The sequence below is a fragment of the Moschus berezovskii genome, chromosome 3 (assembly GCF_049115385.1).
Source record: "Moschus berezovskii isolate FMDL1 chromosome 3, NW_MosBer_1.0, whole genome shotgun sequence".
Taxonomy (NCBI): Eukaryota; Metazoa; Chordata; class Mammalia; order Artiodactyla; family Moschidae; genus Moschus; species Moschus berezovskii.
Genome location: NC_142462.1, coordinates 74,311,862 through 74,338,923, shown reverse-complemented (window position 1 = coordinate 74,338,923; position 27,062 = coordinate 74,311,862). Strand labels below are relative to the sequence as shown.

At 53.5% G+C, this 27,062-nt stretch overlaps 1 protein-coding gene across 2 annotated transcripts in view; it reads left to right on the top strand.

Moving 5' to 3' along the window:
* Positions 1–11,125: 11,125 nt before the first annotated feature.
* ADCYAP1R1 (ADCYAP receptor type I) overlaps positions 11,126–27,062 on the top strand; it is a 62,804-nt gene continuing 46,867 nt past the window's right edge. Inside the window, exons 1-3 of one of the 2 annotated variants that reach the window (XM_055420922.2) lie at positions 11,126–11,387; positions 23,015–23,153; positions 24,870–24,975. In XM_055420922.2, coding sequence (XP_055276897.1) covers positions 23,052–23,153; positions 24,870–24,975 — 208 coding nt within the window. In that variant the 5' untranslated portion in view covers positions 11,126–11,387; positions 23,015–23,051. Of the gene's footprint in view, positions 11,388–22,981; positions 23,154–24,869; positions 24,976–27,062 lie in introns of those variants that run through there. The other variant, XM_088834596.1, reaches the window with a different exon arrangement.

Sequence of the window (27,062 nt, the reverse complement as noted above, 5' to 3'; positions counted from 1 at the left end):
AACCCCATGGGCAGAGGGGCCCGGAGAACTACAATCCATAGGGTTGCAAAGAATCGGACAAGACTGGAGCGATTTAGCATGAACGCACGTAGCTGGGATCAGGGCTCAATCTAGAGGTTAATCTATAGCTGGGATAAGGGTTTCCTATGGGACTGGGACTGGGGCCTAATTTGAGAGAAGTTCAGGGTTCAGTGTCTAGCCCAGGTCAAAGGGCCGGCTGGGATTGAGTTAATATTCAGGGTAGAAGTAGTGTCAGGGGCCCGTCAATTGAACCTCTGTTTAATATGCAGAATTTCTCATCAAGTACCACCATTCTACCCTAGGGCAATCCATTTTCTTGAGGGATTCCTCCATTCTCTGCCCCCTGGCCACCTCCCCCTTTTAGCCCTGAGTCTTCTGTCTCCTGGGACTCATAACCTAACCACACTCCTGCTCTAGGGTGTGGACTTCAGAACAGGATAGGGCACCTGGCTGAATCCCCAGCACTGTGCAGCCCGAGCCTGCCTTTGGAAGGGAGGGCAGAGCCAGATCTGGGGCCCAGCGGGCCCTGGCAGCTGGATGGCCAGTTGTAAGGGGATTAGAGCTGGCCATGCCCATGCTCTGCATGCTGCTCCAGTCCCCTCCCTCCCTTTCTCCTCCTGCATCCTCATTAGGATGCAGTCTTAGGCTCCACCTACCCAGCCAGCCTCATTGTCTCAGCCAGTGCCAGCGCCTAGCAGCCCTCCCAGGGGAGCCCTTTGCCACCACTGTCCTGGCCCCTCTCCCTGCCCCTCAGCTCTGAACACCAGCACAACTTATGTTTGTTTTTATCACTGCAAAGAAACCAACAACGCCGGGCCACCTGGTCTCACCAGGTTCTCTCAAAGACCCGGTTCTGAGAGCCTCTTCTGAAATTCTGGGTGTCCTCTCCAAGACTCCTAGGTTCTATCAACAAATCTCATTTCATTCTGAGCTTCCAGAGTTCCATTCTGGAATTCTCCAAGTCCTGGAGTCCATTCTAGGAATCCATGAATTCTAGACTTCCAGGATTTTATGACATAGGTTTCAGACGATTTCATCACAGGGTAGAATTTGTTTATTGTGGGACAGAGTCGCCTTGTGGTTCCAGAAGTGAACTCTGTGCTCATGAATCAGGGTGACAGAGGTTAGAAGATGAGGGCATGGAATTTGCTTCTTTATTCTCTTTGAGAATTTCTGAAGAGCACAGAGAGAAATGAAACCTCTGCCAGAGAAGAGAGAAGGTGGGATTCACTCACTGATTCAACAGGTGTTGGAATAAAGCAATGAGCAAGAAAAGCCCTCCCCTCAAGCAGCTTCCATCCTCTTGGGGGAGACAAATATTCAACAAATAGACAAATAACATGCAACACATTATTTGTTGCATAGCAGATAGTGATAAGTGCTATAAAGAAAAAGCACTTATTTATTCTCATGTTGGAAAGAGCTCATGTTGGAGCAGGAATACATCTGAACTGAAGCCCTTCAGTTATTATTTATTTTTGGCTACACTGTGTGGCATGGGAGATCTTAGTTTCTTGACCAGTAGTTTAACCCAGGTCCCCTGCAGTGGAAGCATGGAATCTTAACCACTGGACCTCCAGGGAAGTCTAATGAGTTACATATATTAACTTATTTACAGTCATAATAATGTGATGCCACTGTTTAGTCCCACTTGATAGATGAGGGAACTGAGGCACAGAAGGTTAATAATTTGTCCAAGTGGCAGAGCCAGGGTGGGAACCCAGTGGTCTGGCTCCAAAATCTGTGCTTACCCACTGTGTTATAACTTGGGGTTAGGAGCAGACAATGATGAATGCAGTGACATTTGACCAGAGCCTTACAGAAGGAGGGGCTTTCCTTGTGGCTCAGCTGATAAAGAATCTGCCAGCAATGCGGGAGACCTGGGTTCGATCCCTGGGTTGGGAAGATCGCCTGGAGAAGGGAAAGGCTACCCACTCCAGTATTCTGGCCTGGAGAATTCCAAGGACTGTATAGTCCATGGGGTTTCAAAGAGTCAGAAACGACTGAGCAACTTTCACTTACAGAAGCAGAGGCAGTGATGTGTGAGGATCTCTGGGAAAGGATGCTCCCCTGTGGAGTAAGGCAGGTCCTGTCTCCCATGATGTTCGACATGTGTTCTCTGTGCTCTGGAAAAAAAAAAAGGCTCCCACGGGGATCTGATGGGAGGGGTAGGCTTGGTGAGATACTTGTCTCTGTGGTCATGAATGACCTGATTGCCCAATCCCAGTCAGATTCCCCTCCATTCTCTTCTACCTGGTCATGCAGACGGGTCCCCTCCTTTCCAGAGAAGTGTCCCCAGAACACAAAGGAGAGAGCTAACAGAGACAGTCCCATGTGACAGGACTAATCAGCTTGCTAATTATGAGTAATTAGAAAGACCTCCCTGCCTTGTCAGGCTCTGGGAGGCCCAGTGTGAAACAGAGTGATGACTTAATCCCCACGGGAAGGAAGAGGGAGCACCGGGCAGAGTCACGGGGGAAGGTGACCAAGCATCCCCAAGCATCTCCACACACACGGCCTCCTCATGCTGCTCTCAGTCTGTCCCACCTGCAGACACAGACAACTCGGCATGCAAAAGGGAGCCCCAGGGACATGGGGATCAAGTTGAGCGAGGTTGAGTCCTGATTTGTGATGGTGCCAGCAGCATCTTTGGAAAAATTACTTCTCCTCCCTGAGACTTGGTCTCTTCATCTGTAAAGCTGGGGTATTCATCATCCCTAATCACACAGCTTTATGACAATTCAAGGAGCTGGTAAAATAACCAAATGTGATGTCTGGCACACAGTAACCCCTCAATTAATGGCAGTGCTTGTTGTTGTTCTGACTTTGCCATCGGTTGCCTTGGAAGACTTGAAAAAGTACTTTCCCTTCTCTAGTCTTGGCTTCCCCACCTGTACATTGGAGGTAGGAGTTGGTGACTCACTTATTCAATTGAACAATATTTCCTGAGCACTGATTTCATGCCAAACACTTGGATGCAACAAGACTAACATGGGTTGTGACCTCAGAGATCTTTGGTCAATAGGTTGTTCCCACCCCATCTCTCACATTCAGTCTCTAGATGACAGGGACCTCAGTAGACAGGCTTGTAAGGTGCCCTGGGACACAAGCCCGTACACGTTCCCTTCTCTCAGATGTGGACAGGATGTAGAAATATAATGAATTTTACTTTCCTGGTTAGGCTAGTTACATGGCAAAGGGGGGAGGATTTTGTAGAGGTTGTTGGGCTTCCCTGGTGGCTCAGATGGTAAAGAATCCGCCTGCAATGCAGGAGACTTGGGTTTGCTCCCTGGTTCAGGAAGATCCCCTGTAGAAGGGAATGGCTACCCACTGCAGTATTCTTGCCTGGAGAATTCCATGGACATAGGAGCCTGGTGGGTTCATGGGATTGCAAAGAGTCAGACACGATGGAGTAACTAAGCACACACACATGATGCTTTGACTTTAAATTTGTCAAAAGGGAGATTCAGTTCAGTTCAGTTCAGTTCAGTTGCTCAGTCGTGTCCGACTCTCTGCGACGCCATGAACCACAGCATGCCAGGCCTCCCTGTCCATCACCAACTCCCGGAGTTCACTCAAACTCATGTCCACAGAGTTCGTGATGCCATCCAGCCATCTCATTCTCTGTCGTCCCCTTCTCCTCCCGCCCCCAACCTTTCCCAGCATAAGAGTCTTTTCCAGTGAGTCAACTCGTCGCATGAGGTGGCCAAAGTATTGCAGTTTCAGCTTTAGCATCAGTCCTTCCAGTGAACACCCAGGATGATTAGCCCAAGACAATTTGAGATAATCAGATGAGCCCTTTAAGAGAGAGTCTAGACTTCAAAGATGGAGGCATCAGTCTCTCTCCTGTTGGCCTTCAAGAAGCAAACTGTCATGTTGTAGAGAGGACCCGGAAGCTGACTGCTTAGCCCCTCAACCATATGGAATAGATTCTATTGACAAGCTTGGAAGAAGACCGTGAGCCTCAGATGAGACCCCAGACCTGACTGACACTCTGATTGCAGTCTTATGACACCCTGAGCAGGGGACTCCACCTGTACTCCTGCCCTAGGGAAACCATGACATAATCAATGTGCATTATTTTAAACTGCCAAGTCGGAGGGAACGTGTTACCCTGCAGTAGAAGCCTGATCTACATACCCCGCCCCTGAGTGCCTACAAGGTCTTGGGTCAAAGTCATCCTGCCAGCTCTATCTTCCCAGCCCCCACTCAGGGCCCAGAGCCCCCAGCACCCCCAGTGACTTCCCAGCAGACAATGCTCCTATCAGTCGTGGCAAAGAATTGTTTCATCAGCTGCCAACCTGCTCCCAAAGTTGGTTGTCAAAGAACATTCTATTTGCCCTACTTTTAATATAATTATCAGCATCGTTTGCACGACATCGAGTCAGGGCTCAGCCCGTCACAGGCCCCCTATTATCCCAAGTTGCTTTTCTGGGAACGGCTGGATCCATGCCTCACGCTTGCTGCCTCCTCCCACATGAATTATCTGTAATTTCCACACCTCCGTGCTTGCTTGCTGGGGTCCCGCGTGAAAGCCAGGACTTGTGCTGGGCCAGATGCACCGTTATTTTCCAGGCAGCCAAGTCAGGCTCTGAGGAAACTGGAACAACAGCAAGTAGGACCAGGCTTTTTCTGTGGGACCTGCAAGGGGGTCGGGAGGGCCAGCAAGGGGTGTGGGTGCCCAACCCAGCAGGAGCTGGAGCCAGACTGAGGGCAGTGAGCAAGCACCTAGCAGAGGGCAAGGCGTGAGCAGCGTGGCTCTTGAACACCTGCAGTGAGGCCCGTTTGTAGAGTGCCCAGGAGGGGGTCTTTCTCGCAGTGGAAGACCTCACACCAACTCCAGAATGTGCCAGTGAAGATGGGGAGGATGGAGGTACAGGGAAGAAAAGAAAGTCCAGTGAATAGAGAATTGGAGATGGACTGGAAATACGCATTCTCCTTCCACCAGAGTTCCCGCAGGGTATTTGGCTCTCATGGGTAAACAGCTGAGTCCCTGGGGAGGGGACTACGGAAGGTGAATGGGAAACTCTGCTTTACGAGGAGAACTGCCTGACAGTGATGAAGCTCTGCCTCTGCAGAGTGGCCCACTGCCTGGCTCAATTCTACAAGAGAGAAAAGGCCTCTCTTGGTAGAGACGGTGTACTTTCGCCCGGCAGATCTGTGGATGGTGCCCGTGTGTGTGCGTGAGAGCATGTTTGGACCCTAGGCGAATGCACCTCTGGCATACCTAATGGACAGAGAACCGCATGTGCGCCTGCGCGGCGAATACTCCCATGCAGCAATGCGCGCTAAGTAGCTTCTGTCGCTTTATCTCTTTGCAACCCCTATGGACTGTAACCTGCTAGGCTCCTTTGTCCATGGGAATCTCCAAGCAAGAATACTGGAGTGGGTTTCTATGTCCTTCTCCAGGGGAGAAGGACCGAAAGATCGAACCCGTGCCTTGGGTGCCTTCCCCACCCAAAGATCGAACCCGTGTCTCATGTCTCTTGCATTGGCAGGCGGGTTCTTTACCACTAGCGCCACCTGGGAACCACCCTCTCCATGCAGCAATAAGTATATGTGGGTGTGTGGGAGGCTTCCCTTGTAGCTCAGCTAGTAAAGAATCCTTCTCCAGGCCAGAGGCTGCAGTTGGGTACTTATGTACATGGAGGACGGAGATGAGACATTTCGCTGTTCATATGTATCTCTCACTTTTGCCTCTTTTTAAAAAACTTTTTATTTTGTATTGGGATATAGCCGATTAACAAACAATGTGATGGTTTCACATGAACAGTGAAGGGACTCAGCCATGCATATACATGGATCCATTCTCCCCCAAACTCCCCTCCCATCCAGGCTGCCACATAACACTGCTCAGAGTTCCATGTGCTACACAGTAGGTCCTGGTTGGCTATCCATTTTACATATGGCAGTGTATCATGTCCATCCCAAGCTCCCTAATTATCCCATGTCCCATCTTTCCCTCCCAGCAACTGTAAGTTCATCCTCTGAGAGTCTCTTTCTGTTTTGTAAGTTCACTTGTATCGTTTCTTTTTAGATTCTACATATAAGAGAAGTCATACAATATCTCTCCTTCTCCATCTGACTTACTTTACTCAGTATGACAATCTCTAGGTCCATCCATGTTGCTGCAGATGGCATTATTTCATTTCTTTTTAATGGCTGAGTAATATTCCATTTCACTTTTACCTCTTTTGATGCCTACTCACAGTTAGCTACACTTTCCACCTTCCAAGAAGCACCTCTTCCTTTCTAAGTGTTATGGTTCAGGGGACAGAACTCAGGACTTGAAATCCAGAGAGCTGGTATGTGGCCCCATCTCTGATACTAATTAGCTTTTATGACTTTGAGCCAATCATTCCTGTTGAGCCTCATTTGCTTTCTCTGTGAAATGGGGTGCTTAACCAGTCAAGTCTGCACTTAGAATTTAGGATTCCCAAATCGGTGACCCCTGGTCTCTTTCTCCCCCTCTGACAGTCCTCCCCTTGCTCACCCTCATCCATCACCGTGCCCTGTGGGCATGGAACAGAGAGGACGCAGAACTCCTGAGCTCTGAGGAGCTCCCAGGAGGCTCTGAGGACATGCCTTCCTTCCGTCTGTGCGCCAGGTTTCTGGTGAGGCAGCTTCAAGTATTCTACAGTTCCTGGAGAACAGTCTGCAAACCATGGGTCTAAGTAGCCTGGTGTTTATTGCCTTGGTTTCTTAGAAAATTTCAAGGGTCCCTGGGGTAGCTGAAAAGGCTCTGGAGGGTACTGGTTTATCCGCTGAGGATGCTGCCCCCTGGGTGAGAGGGCAGAAAGCCTGCTTCTGGAATGGTGCTCTCCCCAGGGAGCCCAGGCCTGCTACCTGGATGTTGCTACAGACTGTCTATCTGCTGGAGAGGGGAGCTTTAGAGGCACTGGACCTGCCTACGCACCATCATGGGACTGACCTTCCAGAGCCTCCCTGCTCACCCCACTTTGTTTCTGGGCCTTCCAGGGGCCACTCCCGGATGCACTTGGGTCGACTCAGAGCCTCCCTGGCTGTCTGACTCCAGCACAGATGCAGGGGGGGACCAGAGGCCCTTCAGAATCAAACTGCCTCTGGAACTGTGCACTGGCTTGTGTGAGAAGTGACCCAGGGTCAGCATTTTGCTCCTTCATAGAAAGAAACCCAGACTCCATAGCCTGCCATACAGGGCCCAGCACATTCCCCAAATAGGAATTAGATGGGCAAATGCACGGAAGGCAGTTACTTTCCCATCCTTTTCATTGCCCAGAGCATGTAGAAAACAAAAACATATGTATGTGAATAGTTCCCAGAGGAAGTAAAAGAGGCTGCTGATGGTTGCTGAGGGCACTGAGGGATGGTCCCTCGACACACCTCTCAGGGTTCCAGACATGTGAGCATGCCACCTTGTGACATGCACAAGGAAGGCATTTAACAGAGGGCTTATGACAGTGGTTCTGAGCCTTGACTGCACATTACAATCCACTGGGGAGGTTTTAAAAAAATCCTTTTGCTCAGGCCTTACCACAGACTGTCTACTGATCTTGGTGGTGAGACCTAGACATGGGGACATTTTTAAAGTTCCCCAAGGATTCTGTAGCACCGGAGGGTTGAGAAGCACTGGCTCAAGATAAGGTGAGCATAGTAAATGTCAGCTGTTTATTGTACAATAAAAATGCCTCGGTGTCCTTGAACGTGCTGTTCTCCCTGCCTGCACAGCTGGACTGGTGTGGCTGGCGTGGGGTGGGGTGGGTAGGGGCTGAGAGTCACGGAGGGAACCGGTGCTCAGGAGAGATGAATGCTGGGTAGGGCAGCCTGGCATCCATCTCCCTCTGCCACATCTCAGAAAATTGAATTAAAATCCATCTTTTTCGGCTGCTGCCCGCCTGGCTGGCTGGCTGGCTTGTGGAAGGGAGCTGAGGCAATGAGCACCTCGGGGGATGGAAAAACTATTGAGGAGACCCCAGTCTCCCCCCCAGGGGAGAGAAGGAAACTCCAGGGGTCCTCTGGGAGGAGCGGATCATCCCACGGGTGGCCCCTCGGCCTCTAGTCTCCCTGAATGAAGCCAGGCAGGCAGGGTGAGAGGATAAAGAAGGAAGTCTGGTCCTGTCCTTGGGGAGGCCCAGCTGGGAGACCAGAATTGGCATAGCTCCTGCTGAAGGAGAACCAGGCTTGTCTGGAGAGATCAGAGCTGTATGCCTGCATGGGTGAACAGTCTAGGGCATGAGAGGCCAGCCTGCTTCAGAATGATTGGGGCTGTTAGCTAGGTCAAAGAACACCAAACTGGGCACATGGAGACAAACTTTAGTCCTCAGTCTAAGTGCGTCCTTGGGCCAGTCCTGTGGCCCCTCCAGGCTTGGATGATTCATTCATAGAGAAGGGAACTAGTCAGCCTTCCTGGATCCCAGCTCTGATGATGCTCATTCCTGTGGCTCATCTAGGCGGATGTTATTAGGTACAGCAGGGATTAGAAGCCGTCTATAAGGACTGCAACACCTTGGAGAGAGTAGAAAGGTGCCCTGCCCAGAACCAACTATAAGAAATGTCCCTTATGGTGGACTCTGTGTGCCTGGCTTAGTGCGCAGCAGGCAGAGCAGGAGCAGGATTTCTGCCCCTACCTGCTCCATGCTGGGCGTGGATGGCACAATGGGACCCGGAGCCCTGGCTGACCCCTAGCTGTGGTCAGCTAGGAGCCTGCCCTCTGTCTAGGAGCCTGACAGCAAAGGGAGAAGAGGTGAAGGGAAGGGATGTGAGCGGAGGACTGCAGGTTAATTCCTGTCCACTGGCTTCCCAAGCAGAGGGGGGAAGGGATGCTCAACCTGCTCACTGCCCACACCAATCTAGACACACATCTGGGACACAAAACAGAGAGCAGGTGTTCCAGAGTCCAGAGGGGTACCTGGCGTATGAAGAGAGAGTAAACATGGAAATGAAGGCTGACTCTGAGCCAAGGGTCCTCATCTAGCCTCCTGACCATGGACATTTCCAGGGACAGCTGGCCTGCTGCAGGTGACCTTCCTGACACTTCGTGCCTCCAATGTCCTGAGTTCCAAGGTTCCCGCCTGACTCTGAGACTGCTGTAGCCCCTCCTTTCTCCTCACAAGGTTTCACAGTTTACAGAGCACTTTCACACACAAAATCTCATTTGATCTTCAAACACCCAGGTTGGAAACCCATGAAAGGAAGTTGCCAGGGGTCAGGCAACAATCTAGAAAGGGGTCTACTCAGGTCTGGAGGGAAGTCCTGCCGGTCTTGTCTGCCTGACTTGACCAAGGCACCGAGCCCTCTTCTCTCCAGAGGGGTCTCACTCTTTACTGATACAGATAAGAACTAACATCCTCCTCTTCCAAGAAGCTTTCCTGGACTGAAAGAAATGTGATCCATGCAGACCAACAGTGTGGTGTGCCAGAGGGGGCTCACTGTGTTGTAGAGAGAAACCATCAATTCACTGAGCAGACTTCCTGGACTCTCAGATACTCCTTTAAGTTTCCCTTATGGAGTCCTGCTCCTAGTCCTCTCCTCCTCAGTTGGGTAAGAATTCCCAAGGAAAGGCTCAAGTCTCTCCCTCCTCCTCCTTCTTGAAGCTTCCTCAACAAGGTGGCATACCCAAAACTCAAACCCACTTGGAAGGTGAACAATAACTTATTTGAATATGGAAAGCCAGAGCCTGGTTGCAGAGCTGTGGGTTGGGGTATGGAGGGAGCTCTTCAGATGCTGACATCTGGGATGGGACCAAGAAACCATGAGCAGGGGCAGATAGGAGCAGTGGGTTGGTTGGTGGGGGTGGGCAGAGGGTAAGTGCTTGGCATGGGAGTATGTAACTAACTGTTCTAGGTTGGGCTTTGGCTTTGCCACCAAGTGGCTACCTGACCTTGACCTGTTTGGGGCGTCCCAGGTTGCACCAGTGGTAAAGAACCCATCTGCCAATGCAGGTGACACAAGAGACACAGGTTCTATCCCAGGGTTGGGAAGATTCCCTGGAGGAGGGCATGGCAACCTACTCCAGTATTTTTGCCTGGAGACTGCCATGGAGAGGAGCCTGGCAGGCTGTAGTCCTTAGGGTTGCAAAGGGTCAGTCAGTTCCCCTCACTAAGCCTCAGCTTATCCATCTGTACCAGGAGGAGGTTGAGCAGTACAATAATAGTTGTTCAGGCTCTACGTCATGTCCGACTCTTCATGACCCCACAGACAGCAGCAAGCCACGCTTTCCTGTCCCTCACTGTCTCCTGGGTTTTGCTCAAACTCATGTCCATTGAGTTCGTGTAGCAATAGTGATTAATTCATTAGTGAGGAAATAAAATCAGTGAAAACCTACTTGGTCCTAGTCTTGTTTAATGCTGTTGACAAGAGGTGGGGGAGGGGGGCACTGAGACGCCCCTGTACAGGGAAAGAGCGAGGCTCAGAGACACCCAGTCACCTGCCGCAGCTCACAGAGCTAACCCTGCCACAGCCTCGACTGGAGCCAGGCAATCTGACCCCAGAGCACTGTTGTTTTAAGCTGCTGTAGGGCGCCCCTGTAAGGCACCCCCACCTCCCTTTTCTGGCCATAGAGGGGATCACATTTGAAGACATTCGGACAGGCTCCCGGAAGCTAGCTGACTTTCCCAGGCCAGGGCTATGGGGGCAAAGAAAAATCCCAAGGGAAGTCTGGCACTTGCCCTGTAAGGAAGGCTTCCTGGAGGAGGAGGAACTGGTTCTGACAGGGAATCAGAAGGATGTGGGAGGGAGAAGACGGATGGTTTCTCGCTCTGGGTATTTCGGGAGGGTTAAAAGGAGGGAGGTGAGCCCCGGGACTGAGTCCCGGAAGCCGGGCGACAGAGGGGGGTTGTCTCCTCCGCATCCTCGCCCCCAGGTCTCCGCGCCAAAGCTCCTGCTCTGGTCTGCGGCGGGCGGGGTCCGGCTCCCCTAACCCCTCCCCCGGGCGCCCATTGGCCTGCACCCCACCCCCGAGCCTGCGAAGCACGGGGGGAGGCGGTGGTCGGTCGCCTCCCTCCTGCCCCCGGCCTGGCTGCGCGGTGGAGGCGGCGCCTCTCCGGCAAGGCAGACCAGGCTGGGCGGACGCGCGGCGCGGGGCGGGCTAGGGCAGGCCGGGGGCCCCGCGCTCGGGCCCCGGGCGGCGACTGCCAGCGGCGGCGGCTCGGGGCGAGCGTGGTCCCCGCGTGCGCACAATCAAACGCCGCCGCGCAGGGACCCACGGCCACCGGCGCCCGGCGGACACACGGACGCGGAGATCCGGCTCTACGCGCGCTACTCAGCGCACGAGCTCCCCATCCCGGGGCGGAGCGGGGCGCGGACTCGCCGCTGCGCGCCCTCCCCGCGGAGTCTCCCCGGGCAGACCGGCAGCCCGCAGCCCCGCCGCGAGGCCCTTGGGTGAGCAGGTAAGCGCCGCCCCGCCGCCCTTGCCCCTCTACGCCTCGTCCGCCCTCCCCCGACTCCAGAACCTTCGCCCCTCCGGGGCCACGGGACCCCCTCCTCCAGCTCAGCTGTCTCCGCCAGTCGCGTCCTTCACCGACGGAGACCCGGCCAGAGCCAGAGCGGGGCCAACCTCCCGAAACCGAAATGAAGCCCTCTCCCGCCGCAGCTTCCTTCCTGCGCGACACTCTGCCACCCTCCGTCCCGAACCATCCCCCCCTCCACACCCAGTATCTGGGATCGCGCTCCGGAGGGACCGATCCCTGCAACCCGCAGGGGGTGGGATCCGCTAGCTCCCGGGCGCCCCTCCTTGTGCCAGAAGGGAGGACTCGGGGCAGGAAGGCACTGCGACCGGAGGGACGCAGAGGAACCTGTCTACCTACTCCTGAAGCAGACGGACGCAGCTACGCGGATCCGATCGGGAAGGCAACGCTGGAGGGTTCCCTGGGGGCTGGGTACCGCAGTCTTCATGGGGTTTGAGGGGTGGGCTCGGGACATGCTGTGTAGAGGGTGAAGTACGGGCCAGCGTATATAACGTTCCCGAGTAGTGACACCTTCGCAGTGGTTCGAAAGAGCGTTGTCTCTGGGTTTCCCGCGGTGCAGAGGCAGGGATCGGGATGCCTGGGTTTCTGCGGTTCCGCGAGGAAACGGCCCACGGGGGCCTGTGGGAGAAACGTGTCGGTCTCCCCTGGCTGAAGTGGGCCCGCCTGAGATGCGACCCCTGCCCGCTTCCTTAAAGGCACAGGCTCCCGCTGCAGCTGTGGGAGGCAGGGGCTCGCAACCTGGGCAGGCAGGACCTGTGCAGGTTGGCAGGAGGGGGTTCGGGGGCCGGAAGCGGGGGTGGTGGGTTAGAAGCATCCAGAGTGCCTCTGGATGGAGCTAGACACTCAGGAGGGAGCCCAGCCACAAATTGATTGTATTTCATGTGGAGCTGGGAGTGGAAGCTCACCCCTGGAAGGTGCTGAGACCCCCTTTGAAAGCTGCTGGGGGAGGGAGGGTGGACCCTTGCCAATTCTCCAGAGGATTTCTATGCTTTTAGTACAGGTGCATCAGTCTCCTTTATCTCCTCCAGCACCCTCCTCCCCACTACCAAAAGAAAAGCCATGGCATTTGGCTTTTCCAGTGAGCAGCCCTGTGGGGGGTGGGGGGCAGCTGGGGAGTGAGAGGGGACTACACACACAGTCAGAGGCGGGCAACTTTCCCTGGAGAAAGGCAGAAAAGGGTTCTGAAGGTTGGGCTAGAGGCTTTTGAGTGGCTGTGGGCCTCTGGAGGGGTTAAAAAAACTATATGAACCTTTGAGGGGTTGGGGTGGGGTGGGGAGGAGCAGCACTCAGATTATCTCAGAAGGCCAGCCTGAGTTGGTGTTGGGTGCTGGTGGGGTTGGCAGAACCTGGCAGTACCTACCCAGATGAATCTGGGGATCCTGCTCCCTTCTGACCTTGGGGAGGACAAGCAGAGGTGCCAGCCTGGACACCAGTCAAAATTTGAGTTTATAAATTAGAAATAGAACACACTGGGGCAGGCCCTGGCCAGATCTTTTAAACAGTTCATCAACAAGTGTGTGTGGGGTGACCAGGGAGGCAAACCCAGTGCCTTCCCGCCCCTGCCGTGGGTCATTCGTCCATGATTCTGTGCCTGGGACAGGATGGATGACTCTGTTTACTCCGTTTGCAATGAGAGGGAATGTCTATGGGGAGATTCCTGAAGGACTTTTGCCTATGTTCTGGGAACTAATCAGGCTGAAAGATCCATTAAGTCCTGTTTTATGTCAGGTTCAGGCGGGCAGGGAGTTGATTAGAGAAACAACCCATAAAAAGGGTGGCCACCCTTTTTACGCGGCCACCCCTCTCTGCCATGTCCCTACTTTGGGAAACTCCCTCGATTCGTGTTGAATAATCCAAATAAAACAAAATGGGGATTTACAGATCAACATATACACCTAGAAGGCTGGGGAAGACAAGACTTAAGGCCGCAAAGTGGCTTTCTTCCTGGGGATGTGGCCTCAGGTTATGTGTCCCAGGTATTCGGTGTCATAGATTTCCCTGACCAGAGCTGGCACTAAGTGGAGGGCACTTTGTGCTGTCTGCTGGAGGGCAGAACCAAGGAGTGCCAAGCACAAAGCACAAGCTCAGCTCAGTGCCAGAGAGGCCTCGCGTCCCCAGGAGCCACCCCAGTGTGGAGCCAACATTTGGGGGTGACAGTGGGTTTCCTGTCTGGGGTGGTATGTGAGCAGAGATCCCATGCCCCAGACAGGTAGGCCTAGAGCCCCTGGAAGCCTGAATGGGGGAATGGAGGAATCTATGAGTCTGGGGTCTGAATGGGCTGGGACTAGTGGTCTGGCTGCCTGGCAACGTGCAGTCTGGAAACTCATCGGCTGCAGCATGCTTGTACTGAGCCCTGGATGCTGTCAGAGGCACATGGTGACAGCCACCCCCACAGTGACACACAGAGAGGGAGTGACACACCGCTGGGGTGGCATCAAGGCTTCCTGTGACACCTGCCAGAAAGCCAGGGCAAACATACAGCCGAGAGCAGCATACGTAGGGACATGGGGACACGCACATGGACATGGAGACACACCCTCTCACACAAATCTGGACACGCCCGGGGACTGAGCTGTCTGTTCACGAAGATCACAAAGTCTTCCTTAATGAGTGTCCATGTGCACGACTTTGACAGTGAATGGGGAAGGTGTGTGTGTGTTGCGTGAGGCTGGAACCAGGGTTGGCAGGCTTTTTCTGCAAAGGGCCAGATAGTAAATTATTTTAGGCTTTTGCTGGCTGTACACTCCGTTGCAACTGCTTCATTCTGCTGTCATAACGTAAAAGCAGCCATAGATGCTACTTATGCAAATGAGCAGAGCTGTGTTCTGATGAGCTTTATTTATGGCCACAAATTTGATTTTCACACAGTTTTCCTGTGTCATGAAATATGAGCCTTTTGATTTTTTTTTCCTGACCATTTGAAAATGTAAAAACCATTTTTGGCTCCCTGACTGTATAAAAATAGGTGACAGGCTGGATCCAACCTGCTAGAAGGGTTTGTGATCTCCTGGGCTATAGGTTAGCAAAGAGAAGTGGTTTAAGGGGTGGAAGAAGGGAGGAACTTTAGTCCTGGGGGCCCACATTGCTCTAGGGGCCCTGGATGCCTATCTTCACCCTGCCTGGAGCTCAGGGTACCCGTCTATTTAATGCCTGACGTCAGCATCCTATCCTAGACAAGCTTCTGCTGGGTTCATGTTATGCATCTCCCACACTAAGGACACCTGGAGGCAGTGTTCATGCCTGGAAATGAAAGGCTAGCACGTCACTGGACTCACCAAACAGGTCCTGAGCCCCTCTCCCATTCACCCTGTTGGCCAAGGACATGCCCAGCTCCACCAGGACAAAAACCCGCGGGGAAACCTAAACATGCCCCTTGTTTTCAGACAAGACTTCAAACTCACAAAGACAAGGATGAGACCTGAAACAGCCCAGGCAGGGAGGGGTGAGGGGTTTCCTCATCTAGGTCTGGTAGTTGTCAGAGGAGGGTGAGGCCAGAGGAGGTGGGTGCAGCCAGGCTGGGCTTCCTGGAGGTGGTGATAGGAGGTTGTATTGGCCTTGTGGAATACCTGGACTCTCTCATCCCAGCTCCATGCGTTGCCTTAGCTGTCACTTTTCTCCCATGGCAAATGGGCACCACAGAGGGGTGGCTGGGGAATAAAACAGAGTTCCTTTGCGGATATCTCTGAACGTTCCAGCTTCTGATTTAAGGCTGTATGGTGGACTGGGTCCTGCTGTTTCTTCTTATCCTCCTGTCCCCTTCTGACATTTCTTTCCTGCCCTTTCCCCGGAGGAGAGGCCTGGGAGATCTCTCCCCACTTTCTCAAGTCTCTGGATTCTCTCTTCCACTTCCCATTCCGCTGCCCTTCCCTGCCCAGACTCCCGTCTCCTCTACGTGGATTCCAGGTTTTCTGCTTGTGTTTTCTCCTTCCACCCAGCTCACCAGCCTTCTGAAGAATATACCCTAAATGAGAAGCTTAGCACTTCAGTCCCCTGCCTGAAACTCTTCAGTGCCCCAGCCCTCTCTCCTGTAACTAGGCTGCTGCGACCCTGGCACCCCAGACTGGCACCAACCTTCCACCGTCTCACCACCCCCCACCTTGCTGGGTCCTTCAACACCCTTCAGTCACCTTTCTAAACTCATCACCAGGCACCCCTCAGAGTTTTAGGGTCCCCACCGAGTGCCCTACTTGTGCCAGGTGCCAGGCAGAGCTGGCCCTCTCTTCCAGAGGTCAACATCCACTCCAAAGGGGGGCAGTGCAAGAGGGTCAGTGCAGATGGCTACGCTTTCCATGCCAGCTGCCCCTAGCCTCAGCCCCTGCCTGGGAGGTGCACAGTCACCCATCCACAAACCAGTGTCTGCTTCCTGTTCCTGCTCCCCCACTGCTGCACTCTCCTCCCCACCCCACACCTCCCACTGCCTTCCATCACTTCCCACCCCTCCTCATGCTTTCCCCTTTCTTTTATCTTCTCTTTCCTTATTTCCATCCTTCTCCCTTCTTCCTTTTCCAGGCCCTGGGGGGCTGTCCCTGACAGAGGATTCCTAGGACCCTTCAGGGATAGGAGATGCGTCTGGACTACCTAGTGTGGAATGGTTTGGGAGCGTGACCTTGGGAAAGACTCTGGGTCACTTTGGGCCTCAAACCCTCACCTATGAAATGGAACATTACTAACAATGGGCGGGCTTCCCTGGTGGCTGAGAAGAATCCGCCTGCGATGCAGGAAACCCAGGTTCAGTCCCTGAGTTGGGAAGATCCCCTGGAGATGGGAATGGCAGCCCATTCCAGTATTCTTGCCTAGTGAATCCCGTGGACAGAAGAGCCTGGCGGGCTACAATCTATGGGGTTGCAAAGAGTTGGATATGACTGAGTGACGAACATACACACTCACACACACTACTGGTGCCCATGTGTGCCCAGCCTTTCCTGAGCCCAGGCTCCCTATGTGTAAGAATCGTAGGAGACCCTTTCAGGGACATGACTTCTGTTTCCTGCTGTGCATAGGCCTCCAGGAACCAGACTTTGAAAGGGGAACATTTGAACATCAAAGAAGAACATTCGCATTAATGATTAATCTGTCCATTGCCAGAACACCCCTCACTGCAGCACTGGGCACTGACCTTTATCAGCTCTGACCTTATTGGTGAGAAAAGAGGTTCTTCTTTCCCAGAAACAAGTAAAGTTCCCTCCATTTGGGGGGTGAGTTGGAGGGGCAGTGTTTCATCTTTCAGCCTTCCCTCTCTGGTCCCCTGTACTAGGAGGGAGAGGAGGAAGTGGGGGGTGGGTGCTGCTCAGGTTTCATGAGTAAAGGGAGCATGTGTTGAGTAAGGGAGATGAATGGTCCGCTTTCTCCAGGTCGTCTTTGATCTGGTGTCCAGGCTTGGCACTGCTCCGTGATGGGGACGAATGCTGAACGGCCAGAGGAGATGGATGCCAATAGGAGATGCCTCGACTCCATGAGGACAGAGGGGGGACCCAGAGCTATGCGGCTGCATGGAGAGGAAGAGTGAGATGCTGCCCTCCTCCAGTGGGCGCTCCCAGGAGGCAGAGGAACCTGTGCTGCTCAGGGCCCGCCTGGAAGGATGTGGTGGAAAGACAGCAAAGCTTCCCCTGAGGGCCGTAGAGAGGGCTGAGGTCCCGAGCGCAGGAGCTGGACCATCTCAGCAGGGAGGGCTACAGAGAGGGTCCCGCAGGGTGTGGGGCAGCGTGGGAGGTGCTGCATCGTCTCCAGGTCCCCTCCCACTCCATGCAGAGCCCAGCGAGTCGCCGCTGGCTCCGGTGTGCTGACTGATGATGCTGTCTTCCTGTGTGCCTGGCGCAGTGGCTCGCTGCAGGACGCGGCTGCTCTTTCTGTTCCTGACCCAGGCCAGTCGCTGGGCTTGTGGGTCCTGAGAAGGGCAGGCCGTCCCAAGTCTGGAGGGGGGAGCCGGCTCCCCTGTAGTCCGCAAATTTGTCACACATCCATTCCTGCCAGGCAAGGCTCTGGGACTCTCTTTTGGGTGACCTTGGGAAGTGTCTCCCCTACTCTGGACTCAGTTTCCCCACGGGAAGCTCAGTACCATGGGGAGGTGGCCTTCAAAGTCCATTTCAGGTCTGAAATGCTACGTCTGTCGTGAACTCTTCCTAAGGAGGGTGCTTCAGACTAGAACTGTGGGTAGAGGGGTAGCAGACGGCCTCACTAGTCCCAGGGGATGTGAGAGGGATTGCTATTAGGATACCAGTGGATTCTGAGCTGGCCTTCCTTTTAGCGATAACAGAGAGTGGGGAGCATAGGGATGCGGTGCACAGGCTTTGAAGCCAGGCTCTTTCGGTTCACTCCCCGGCTCTGCCACGTGCTGTGTGGCCTTTGGGCAGTCACCTACCCCTCTGTGTCTCAGCCTCCTCAGCTGAAGAACGAGGATAATGCTAGTAATGACGACGTAGGTTTGGGGCAGGTGAAATGAGTTGATGTATATTTATTGTTAGGAAGAGTGCCTGGCACGTACTGAGTGTTTAATAAATGTTAGCCATTAGTGAATAAAAGTGCAGCAGACCTGATGTTCCCATTTTGAGTATGACAGAGAGCTTCCCTGGTGGCTCAGATGGTGAAGAGTCTGTCTGCAATGCAGGAGACCCAGGTTCAACCCCTGGGTCGGGAAGATCCCCTGGAGAAGGGAATGACAACCCACTCTAGTATTCTTGCCTGGAGAATTTCATGGACACAGGAGCCTGGTGGGCCCCATACAGTTCATGGGGTTGTAAAGAGTCAGACATGACTGAGGGAATAACACTTATGGGGGTAGGATGATAAAAAAAAAAGCCTGAACACAAGGTGGTAAGATAATAATAGTTAAGATATGGATAGTCCTTATTGGGAGCCAGGATATACTCTACTGTCTATGGTTTATTGTTATTTGGTTTGGTTTGTATTGTTTGTTGTTTGTTTTGTTTGTTTTATTGTTTGGTTTTGTTTGTATTGTTTGGTTTTGTTTGTATTGTTTGTTGTTTGTATTGTTGTGTGGTTTATTAATCGCTAACTCATGTTCAACTCTTTCGGGACACCATGGACTATAGCCCACCAGGCTCCTCTCTCCATGGAATTTCCCAGGCAAGAATACTGGAGTCGGTTGCGGTTTCCTTCTCCAGGGGATCTTCCCGACCCAGGGATTGAACGCGGGTGCCAGTGCAGGTGGATTCTTTGTCACTGAGCCACCAGGGAAGCCCTGTCTGTAGTTCACTTACATGAATTGGTTGACGCCTCCTGCTGCTGCTGCTGCTAAGTCGCTTCAGTCGTGTCCGACTCTGTGCGACCCCATAGACGGCAGCCCACCAGGCTCCCCCATCCCTGGGATTCTCCAGGCAAGAACACTGGAGTGGGTTGCCATTTCCTTCTCCAATGCATGACAGTGAAAAGTAAAAGTGAAGTCACTCAGTCGTGTCCGACTCTTAGCAACCCCATGGACTGCAGCCCACCAGGCTCCTCCATCCATGGGATTTTCCAGGCAAAAGTACTGGAGTGGGGTGCCATTGCCTTCTCCATGATGCCTCCTAGGAACGTCTATGAAGTAGGTATTATTATTCTCATTTTACATATAATTGAATTAAGGAAAAGAAAAGTTAAGTGGCTTGCTTGAGGTCTTTAAGCTTAAAACTCTAGCAAAATGGTTCTCAAGTCCACCATACTAAATGCCGGTATGTAGTTTAATTGCCTTCAGAGCAGTTGCAAAAACTGGTTTATCTCAGCAGAGCCTGGACCCAGGAGACAGAGCCTGGGAATATTGGTGAGCTGGTCATCCTGAGCCACACGTGTGGTGGGGATGAAAGAGCCTAGCATCCATCCTGAGGGAGAGGAGAGTCCAACCCCAGGCTGCAGTGGCCAGGCCTGACCGTGGCCCTTATGAGGGTCACTGACAGCTTGGGGGAGTACAGAAGAGGGAGGCAGCCTTGGCAGGGAGCAGGGGACAGGGCTGGGAGTGGCAGACCCAGGGGTTACGTTTGGAAGGGCTTTCCTGGGACAGAGGACCCCCCATGTGGTCCAGATGTACATGAGGTTTGGGGCAGGTGGCCTCAGACTGTAAGCTCTAAGTGTTGTACAGTGGTCTTGGGGTGGGGGTCTGGGAAAAGAGGTGAGCCTGAGATTACATCCTGAGACCAGGTTCCCAGCTGAGGTTGGAGAGGGGGATGATCAAGGCCTTGGAGCCTGCAGGTTCCCTCTCTCCATGCCTTGGTGAGTGATGTCTGTGTCCTGTTGGGCAGAGGGCAGACTGTAGTTGGGGAAGGTGAACTAGAGAGGGCAAATATGGGGATCAGGAACCTGGCTCTAGTTCCAGAGGAGGCCCCGTATTGAGAGCATCCCCTCTACCATCCGGCACAGGGTGGGGGTGGGGTGGGGGTTACACCGCTCTCTTGGTTCTCATCATTGTCTGAGCAGCCTGGTGACAAAGCAGAGAGCTGGGGGATGGTTAGGCAGTTAGGCTGGGGCCTCTGCTCCAGCTTGTTTTTAATCCACTGCAGGGATAAGCATCCTGCAAGTCAGGGCATCGTGTGTGTGTGTGTATGGATGTGTTTGTCTGTGTGTCTGTGTGTGCATGCTCATATGTGTGTGTACCTGCAGCCCCATCCAAATCCAGATAAACCTGCTGCCTCTAAATACCTAAATGCGTTTTGCAGAATGAGTGCGTGTATGGTTATATGCACTAATAATCCGATAAATGTACCTGAAGATGTAAATCTCTGTGTGATGCATCTGTGCATACCTTTGTTCTGCGCTCTGTGAGGGTGCCTTGGCATTTATGTGAAGGTGTGTGGAGTTGTCTGTCAATCCCCGAAGGAGTTTCCACCTTCATTATTCCACACTTGGGTGTTTGTATTGATGCCTTCAGGTGGGCGCTCTGGGGGTAAAGTCTCTCTCTGTGGAAATGATGTGTCGTTATGCTCTTCTCTGTAGACCTGTGTGTGTGTGTGTGTGTGTCTGAGAGAGAGAAAAAAAGAGCACCAGTCCTCAAAAACAAACTCCTTCTGCTTGCCTGCTGCCACCCACTTGCCTCCTAGAACAACCACAACGGGGCCAGACACTTGCTCTTCCAGGCTAATTCTCTTGGTTCTATTAAGTTAAGGTTAAAGCAAAGGCTTTATAATGCTGTCTCTCCATGAGAATTTAAACAACACTGGTACCTGGGCCCAGCCTAAGGGATTCTGACTCAGTTGGGTGGGGGTATTTTTAAATGCTCCTCAGTGACTCTGCCGGAGAAGGCAATGGCAACCCAATCCAGTACTCTTGCCTGGAAAATCCAATGGACAAAGGAGCCTGGCAGGCTGCAGTCCATGGGGTTGCGAAGAGTCGGACATGACTGAGCGACTTCATTTTCATTTTTCACTTTCACACATTGGAGAAGGAAATGGCAACCCACTCCAGTGTTCTTTCCTGGAGAATCCCAGGGATGGGGGAGCCTGGTGGGCTGCTGTCTATGGGGTCGCACAGAGTCGGACACGACTGAAGTGACTTAGCAGCAGCAGCAGCAGTGATTCTGCTGGACAGCCCAAGTTGAGGACTGCCAGGGTGGTCGACGGAGGTGTGGGGGGCACCAGCCTTGTCCTGGGTGGAAGCTTCTCTGACCCCAGGCCCCATCAGCCTTTGCTCTGCATTGCAGCACGTGTGGGAGAATTAGCCCAGATATCGGAGGCTTCCTGCCTTAGTAGCTTTTCTGAGTCCTTAGTCTCCAGCATCTTTTGAGGCACTGTGGGCCCTTCCAGCCAGGTGTGTAGGGAGCACCAGCTCTCTGAAGACAGGGCCTTGGCCTCCCTAGGGTTAGTGGAGATAACGGATTCCCCTGGGGACCACCAGTGCCAAGTTGTGCCAGAGGCAGCCTGTGGCCCCATGGGTGTGGAGGGTTCTGGGAGGGGATACAGAGGATAAAGCCTGTGCCTGGGGTGCCCGGGGTGCTGGGGCCAGTGTTTCCCCAGCCTGCCCAGTCCTTCTTGACCTGCAGGGGAGAGAAGGGGCCAGCATCCCTGAGGGCCCCCTGGCCTTCTCAGAGCATCTCTTGGGGATACCCAGGGCCCCCTCAGTATTTCCAAGTGGCCCCTAAAAGGCAGAACAGCAGGTAGGTAGAGAAGGTCCCCCTTTCCTTGAATGTTCCTAAAATTGTTTTTCTTTCTTCTTTTGGGTGCTTATTTGTCACCAGATTGAGCTTGAAGAGGTGAGGAGAGGAGGGAGGCATGAGGAGGCAGAAATTCCGGGGGCACAGAGGGCCCTGGAGTGATGGCTGCTCTGCCCATTGAAGGGGGTGTACAAGGACTCATGGTTGGGATGCAGCCTCTTGGGTCTCCCCATGGATGCAGCGCCGGCACCTATGGGTTAGTGGTGGCCCTGATATGGGCCTAGTCAATATTTTTGTAATAATTTAATAGTAATAATAACTTTTAATTACTGTTTAGTACTTCATTGTATGGCTATGCTGGGGTCTATTAACAGTGCCTGCCTGATGAATGGTTGGCTGCCCCATTTTTATTTTTATTTTTTGCTGTTGGTGCTATTTTAAATGATGCTGCAGTGAACATTCTTGCATATGCTTCTTTCTGTACAAGTGCAGATATCTCCCTGGGATAGATACCCAGATGCTGAATTGCTGGCGTGGAGGCATATCAATTACTGATTGATTTTAGAAGTAGACCGAACTGTTCCTCTGGGCAGGTGCTGGGGCTCCCTCAACCTCCTCACTTGACTCCCTTTGCCCTGTCTGGTCCCTGGGAGCTCTGAAGGGGAGATCCTTGAGGTCTGAGCACATCCTCCGCAGCATCACGTTTTGTCTGTTGCATTGGTGATGGTTTTATCCTGGAGGCGGAGTGGGCTGAGGCAGGGTGAAAGGATGTTATGTTTGTTGGGGACCAGGCTCGGCTGCTGGAATAAAGCGGCCCTGTATGAGTTGGAGAGAAGAGCAGCTCCTTGTCACATAGCAGCCGGCAGCTAGGTGGGCCTTCAGGCTGGCAGGGAGGCTCAGCGCCCCAGGGCCCACTCTGTCATCCTGGCTGCCCCTGGCGAGTTGTTCCCCATCCCTCAGGTGTTATCCTGACTGCTCCGTCCAAACTGGGTCTGGGGAGGGGAAAGAGCAGCAGGGGCAAACACGTGCTGCCTTAGGGATAGGTGGTATTGAGGTGGCACACGTCATGTCACCCACATTCCATATGTGGGAAATTCATCACATTCTTGCCCTCAAGAGCAGGAGGGACCCGGAAATATCCCCTCCGGGTGGGCATGTATGTGCCAGCTAAAACTTTACCCCTGTGGAGGGAGATCCAGGGACACAGTCATCTGCTGCGGAGGAGAAAGCCATCCAGACCATTCTTGTAGTCCGATGGGCACCGGGGCCAGCGGGTTCCCTGCTGTGGCCTCAGTGCCTGGTACTGAGCAGGTGCTCAGCAGATGCTTGTGTGTTAGAAGAATAAAGAACCGCACATACAAAGGCATGGACGGGGGTACCCTTAGAGGCTTTGCTGTGCATTGGGGAGAGGGACTGTCCCTGCCCCTCCTGTGCCACTGAACCTGCAGGACTCATGCTTTTCCTTTCTTTCTAGCCTATAGACACGTGGGGTTGAGCAGTGGCAGCTGTGAATGAGAGGTGGGCGGCACTGGCCTGAGCCGCCTTCCAGGCTGAGAAGCGTCATGGCCAGCATCGCGCAGGCCTCCCTGGCTGCTCTCCTCCTGCTGCCTATGGTGAGGACCCAGGACCCGCGCCGCCCCCCGCGCCTGTGCCCCCCCCAACCAACGCCATGACCAGCCAGAGCCCCAGGCTCACTCAAGCTCCCACCCCAGATAACCTGTGTCTTTTGTGTGCTCTCAGCCAGGCTCAGTTCACATGGCTGGTATCTCTGCCTGTAGAGATGCTGGTATCTCTGTCCCCACTGGACCATCCCGCACCATTGTGTGCATTGAAAAGGGTGCTTCTTCCTGAAGACCTTGTACCGGTTTGACAAGAAATTGTTACATAATTTACAAATTGATTATGATAGTAATATATGTGGGCTTCCCTGGTGACTCAGAAGGTAAAGAATCTACCTGCAATGCAGAAGACATCCAGGTTCAGGAAGATTCTCTGGAGAAGAGAATGGCTACCCACTCCAGTATTCCTGCCTGGAGAAATCCATGGACAGAGACACCTAGCAGGCTAATAGTCCATGGGGTCACAAAGAGTCAGACATGATTGAGTGACTAACACACACACACGTGTGGCAGCCTTTAGAGTTGTGCAGTATACAACCTGCTCAGCTGTATTCAGGGGCCCTCATTAGGGAATTTTGATCCTAATTCCCAGGTTACTAGTCTCTGGCAGGCTAGAGCTCAGAAGCCTCTCCCTGACCAGGAGGGATAGGGTGGAGGGTTTCCAGGCATTGCCGCCCCGCTCCTCTATCTGGGAATTCTGACCAGCGTAGATGCAGCTCTATTCAGAGCCCTGGATGCCAGTCCTGCCTCTGGCTCGCCTTACTGTGTGACTGCAGACAAGCCCAGCCCTTTCCCTACACATCTGTGAACAGTCAGCGCTAGACTGGATCCCTGAGCCCTGCTCTTGGCAGCCTGTGATGCCTGGAACCTGCCTCCACACCTACCAACATCCCCTTGTGAAACTATCCCTGCCCTGGGGTTTTAAGCAGAAGTGACAGCATGCATGGGCTTTGAAGTTATTTGATCCTACACTTAATCCAGTATCTGCTGCTAACCAGCAGGCAGTATGACCTTGAGCAGGAGTTGTTTTTAACTTCTTTGAGCCTCAGTTTTCCTCTTTTGTAAAATGGGGCAGGAGTAAATGAGCACGGTTAGTAAGCACCATGCAGTGCTATCACTGTCCTTCGCCTGTGGCTCCTGGGCCCCCAGAGGAGAGAAAGGATGAACTCTCTCAACCAACTCTCTCCTCTCTCTCACCCGCTGCTTGCTTCCCTAAAGTGCAGCTCGGGGTCTCTGGAGCTGGACTGCACGAATTTGAATTCTGGCTGTTCAGTCTACTAAGCTGTGTGACTCTGAGCAAGTTTCTTAACATCTCTGTGCTTAGGTTTCACATCTGTCGAATGGGAAATGATAAAAATAGTGCCTACTTTGTAGTACCCTTGATATACATGTGTGCACGGGTAGGACAGGGTAATGCACGCACTTTAGTACGGTGCTATCTATGTATTTGCTAATGTTATGGTAAAACGTGGAAACTGAGAGCCAAGGAGGCGGGTGGGATCTGCCTGGGTCCCACACTGAGCTGGTGAAGTGGAAGAGTCCTCATGGCATTTGTGACGAAGCGGAGGTGCTGCTACTTCTGAAATCTCTCGGTCACTGTCCTCTTCTGCTTTTGCTTCCCACCTCCACTGCCCCTGAGGCTTAAGTAGCCGGGCTTGTCAGTGAACCTCCCTGCTCCTCCCTACCATTTATCCCCTGTGTCCCCTGCAGGCCACCACCATGCACTCCGACTGCATCTTCAAGAAGGAGCAAGCCATGTGCCTGGAGAAGATCCAGAGGGTGAATGACCTGATGGGCTTGAATGACTCCTCCCCAGGTGAGGATGGTGGTGGGGAGGGCCACCACCTCCGGCACACCTAGGATCAGCCTTAGAACTGATGTCCCCGCCTCTGGCCATCTACAGAAAGTGGTGGAGGATACAGGTCCCTGGGTCCTTCAGAAAGCCCTTTGGGGCGATGGAGCCCTGGATCTGCTCTGGGCAGTGATGCTGGGATTGCCCTCCGTGGGGATGGCCTGCCTAGATGCCTCCCTCTGAAAGGGGCTATTCCAGGTGACTGCACGTGGCTGCCTTCACTCCCATGGGGGCCGAGAATGAGCTGGTATCTGGGTTGGGCAGCCAACGGCTGTCAGAGAGCTCATTAGCAGGCAGCCTGGGTCTCGTGGCAGGAGGGACACAGCTGTTGCTGGTGGCCAAGCTAGAGAGCACCTGGTCAACTGAGAGCATGAGGTGTGGGATCACACCCATCTCCGCTGCTCACTCATCAGAGGGCAGAGAACAGGGTGGCAGCAGGAAACCCAGCCCTGTGTGTGTCTGGTGCTGCTGTTCTCCTGGGGCTGCTATGAGCATGGGGGGCAGGAGGCTGCTTCCTTAGGCTGAATGGTGCCACACATTGCAGGACATTTAGTGTCCCTAGCTCTCCCATTAGATGCCTGTACCACCCCCTAATCTCAGTGACAGCCCCCCAAACCTCACATTACCAGATGTCGCAAGGGAGTGGCATGGCCCCTGGCTGCTAACCAGTGGCCCTGTGTACCCTTTCCTCCTATGGGACACTGAGGCCCATAGAGCAAGGGCACCCTGACCCCAGCAGAGCCAGGAGGAGGGTCTGCATGGGAAGCTGGGGACTTGAGGGTAGGGGGTATCACTGGAGAACGCCTTAGACTTTCGCATGTCTCAGTCACTGGAAGGTGGGACTCTCTGCCCCGTCTAGAGGGATCTGCTTTTCTCTTTGGTCCTCCCCATTCTCAGGGAGTTCTGAGTACCATTTATTTAAATACTTGGTTAGTGTTCAGTTCAGTTCAGTTCAGTCGCTCAGTCGTGTCCGACTCTCCACGACCCCATGAATCACAGCACGCCAGGCTGCAGATCACTTAATTGCAATGGTCCCTCTGGGCTGAACTCCCTAGCCAGTCAGCTCAGCGAACATTAACTAGTAATGGAGTCCTTCTCAGCCATGCTGGCCTTTCCCCCCAGCCATGCTCTTGTTCAGCCCTAACCTGAGGCCAAAAGTGTATCTGAGGCCCCACCAGCCAGGGCAACCAAGGCCGGGGGCCCAGATGGGCACACGTTTGCAAGGAACTCAAAGAATAGCTGATCCAGGCCTCTTGTCTAGAGGATGGGAACATGGAGTCCAGAGGGCAGCAATTCTTTGGAACCATGGGAAGAGGGAGTGTCAGACTCAGTTGGGCCTGGAACCCAAACACCCTGCCTCCCAGCCCGAGGCCATTGTTCCTGAATCCCAGGTCTCAGACATACTCGGGACTGAGTGGTAGGGAGCGTCAGGTAGGGACAGGTAGAGATGGGGACAGGCCCACAGGTGTGCAAGTAGATCGCGCCCATGGAGCCCTGAGCAGGAGGATGACAAGAGGCCCCGGCTGCAAGGGTATGCTGGCAGAAGTGTGACGTGGGCGAGGCGGGTGTAATGATGGGTACCACCCAAGGGGGCAGGCCAGAACCACTGGGAGGGGCTCTCACCCCCAGGTGTTCTCAGGAGAGGACGGAGGAAAGGAATTCTCTGTGGGGAAGGATTCATGGAGAAGATGGCATTTAAACCAGATCCTTGGTCCTCACACCTGGCTGCGTGTGCCTCAGGCCAGGCAGCTTTTAGGAAAATGTAGCCAAGACCCAGTCCAAACCAGTTCAACCAGAACCTCAGTCTGTCCTAGTCGCCATGACTTTTAAAGGCTCCCCAGGCGATTCTGATGAGAAGCTAGGCTGAGTTAGGCCCTGGGGAGGGGTAGCTCTTGATGGTAGGTGAGAACTGAGGGGTGGATGATTGGGGAGAACGTTCTAGGCTGAGGGAACCACAGCAGCAAGAGGCAGATGGGGAAGGGGAGTGGGTCAGTCCCTATATCTGGAACCCTGAATTGGAGTCGGTGGGGTGAGCTAGAGGGAGGCATGGC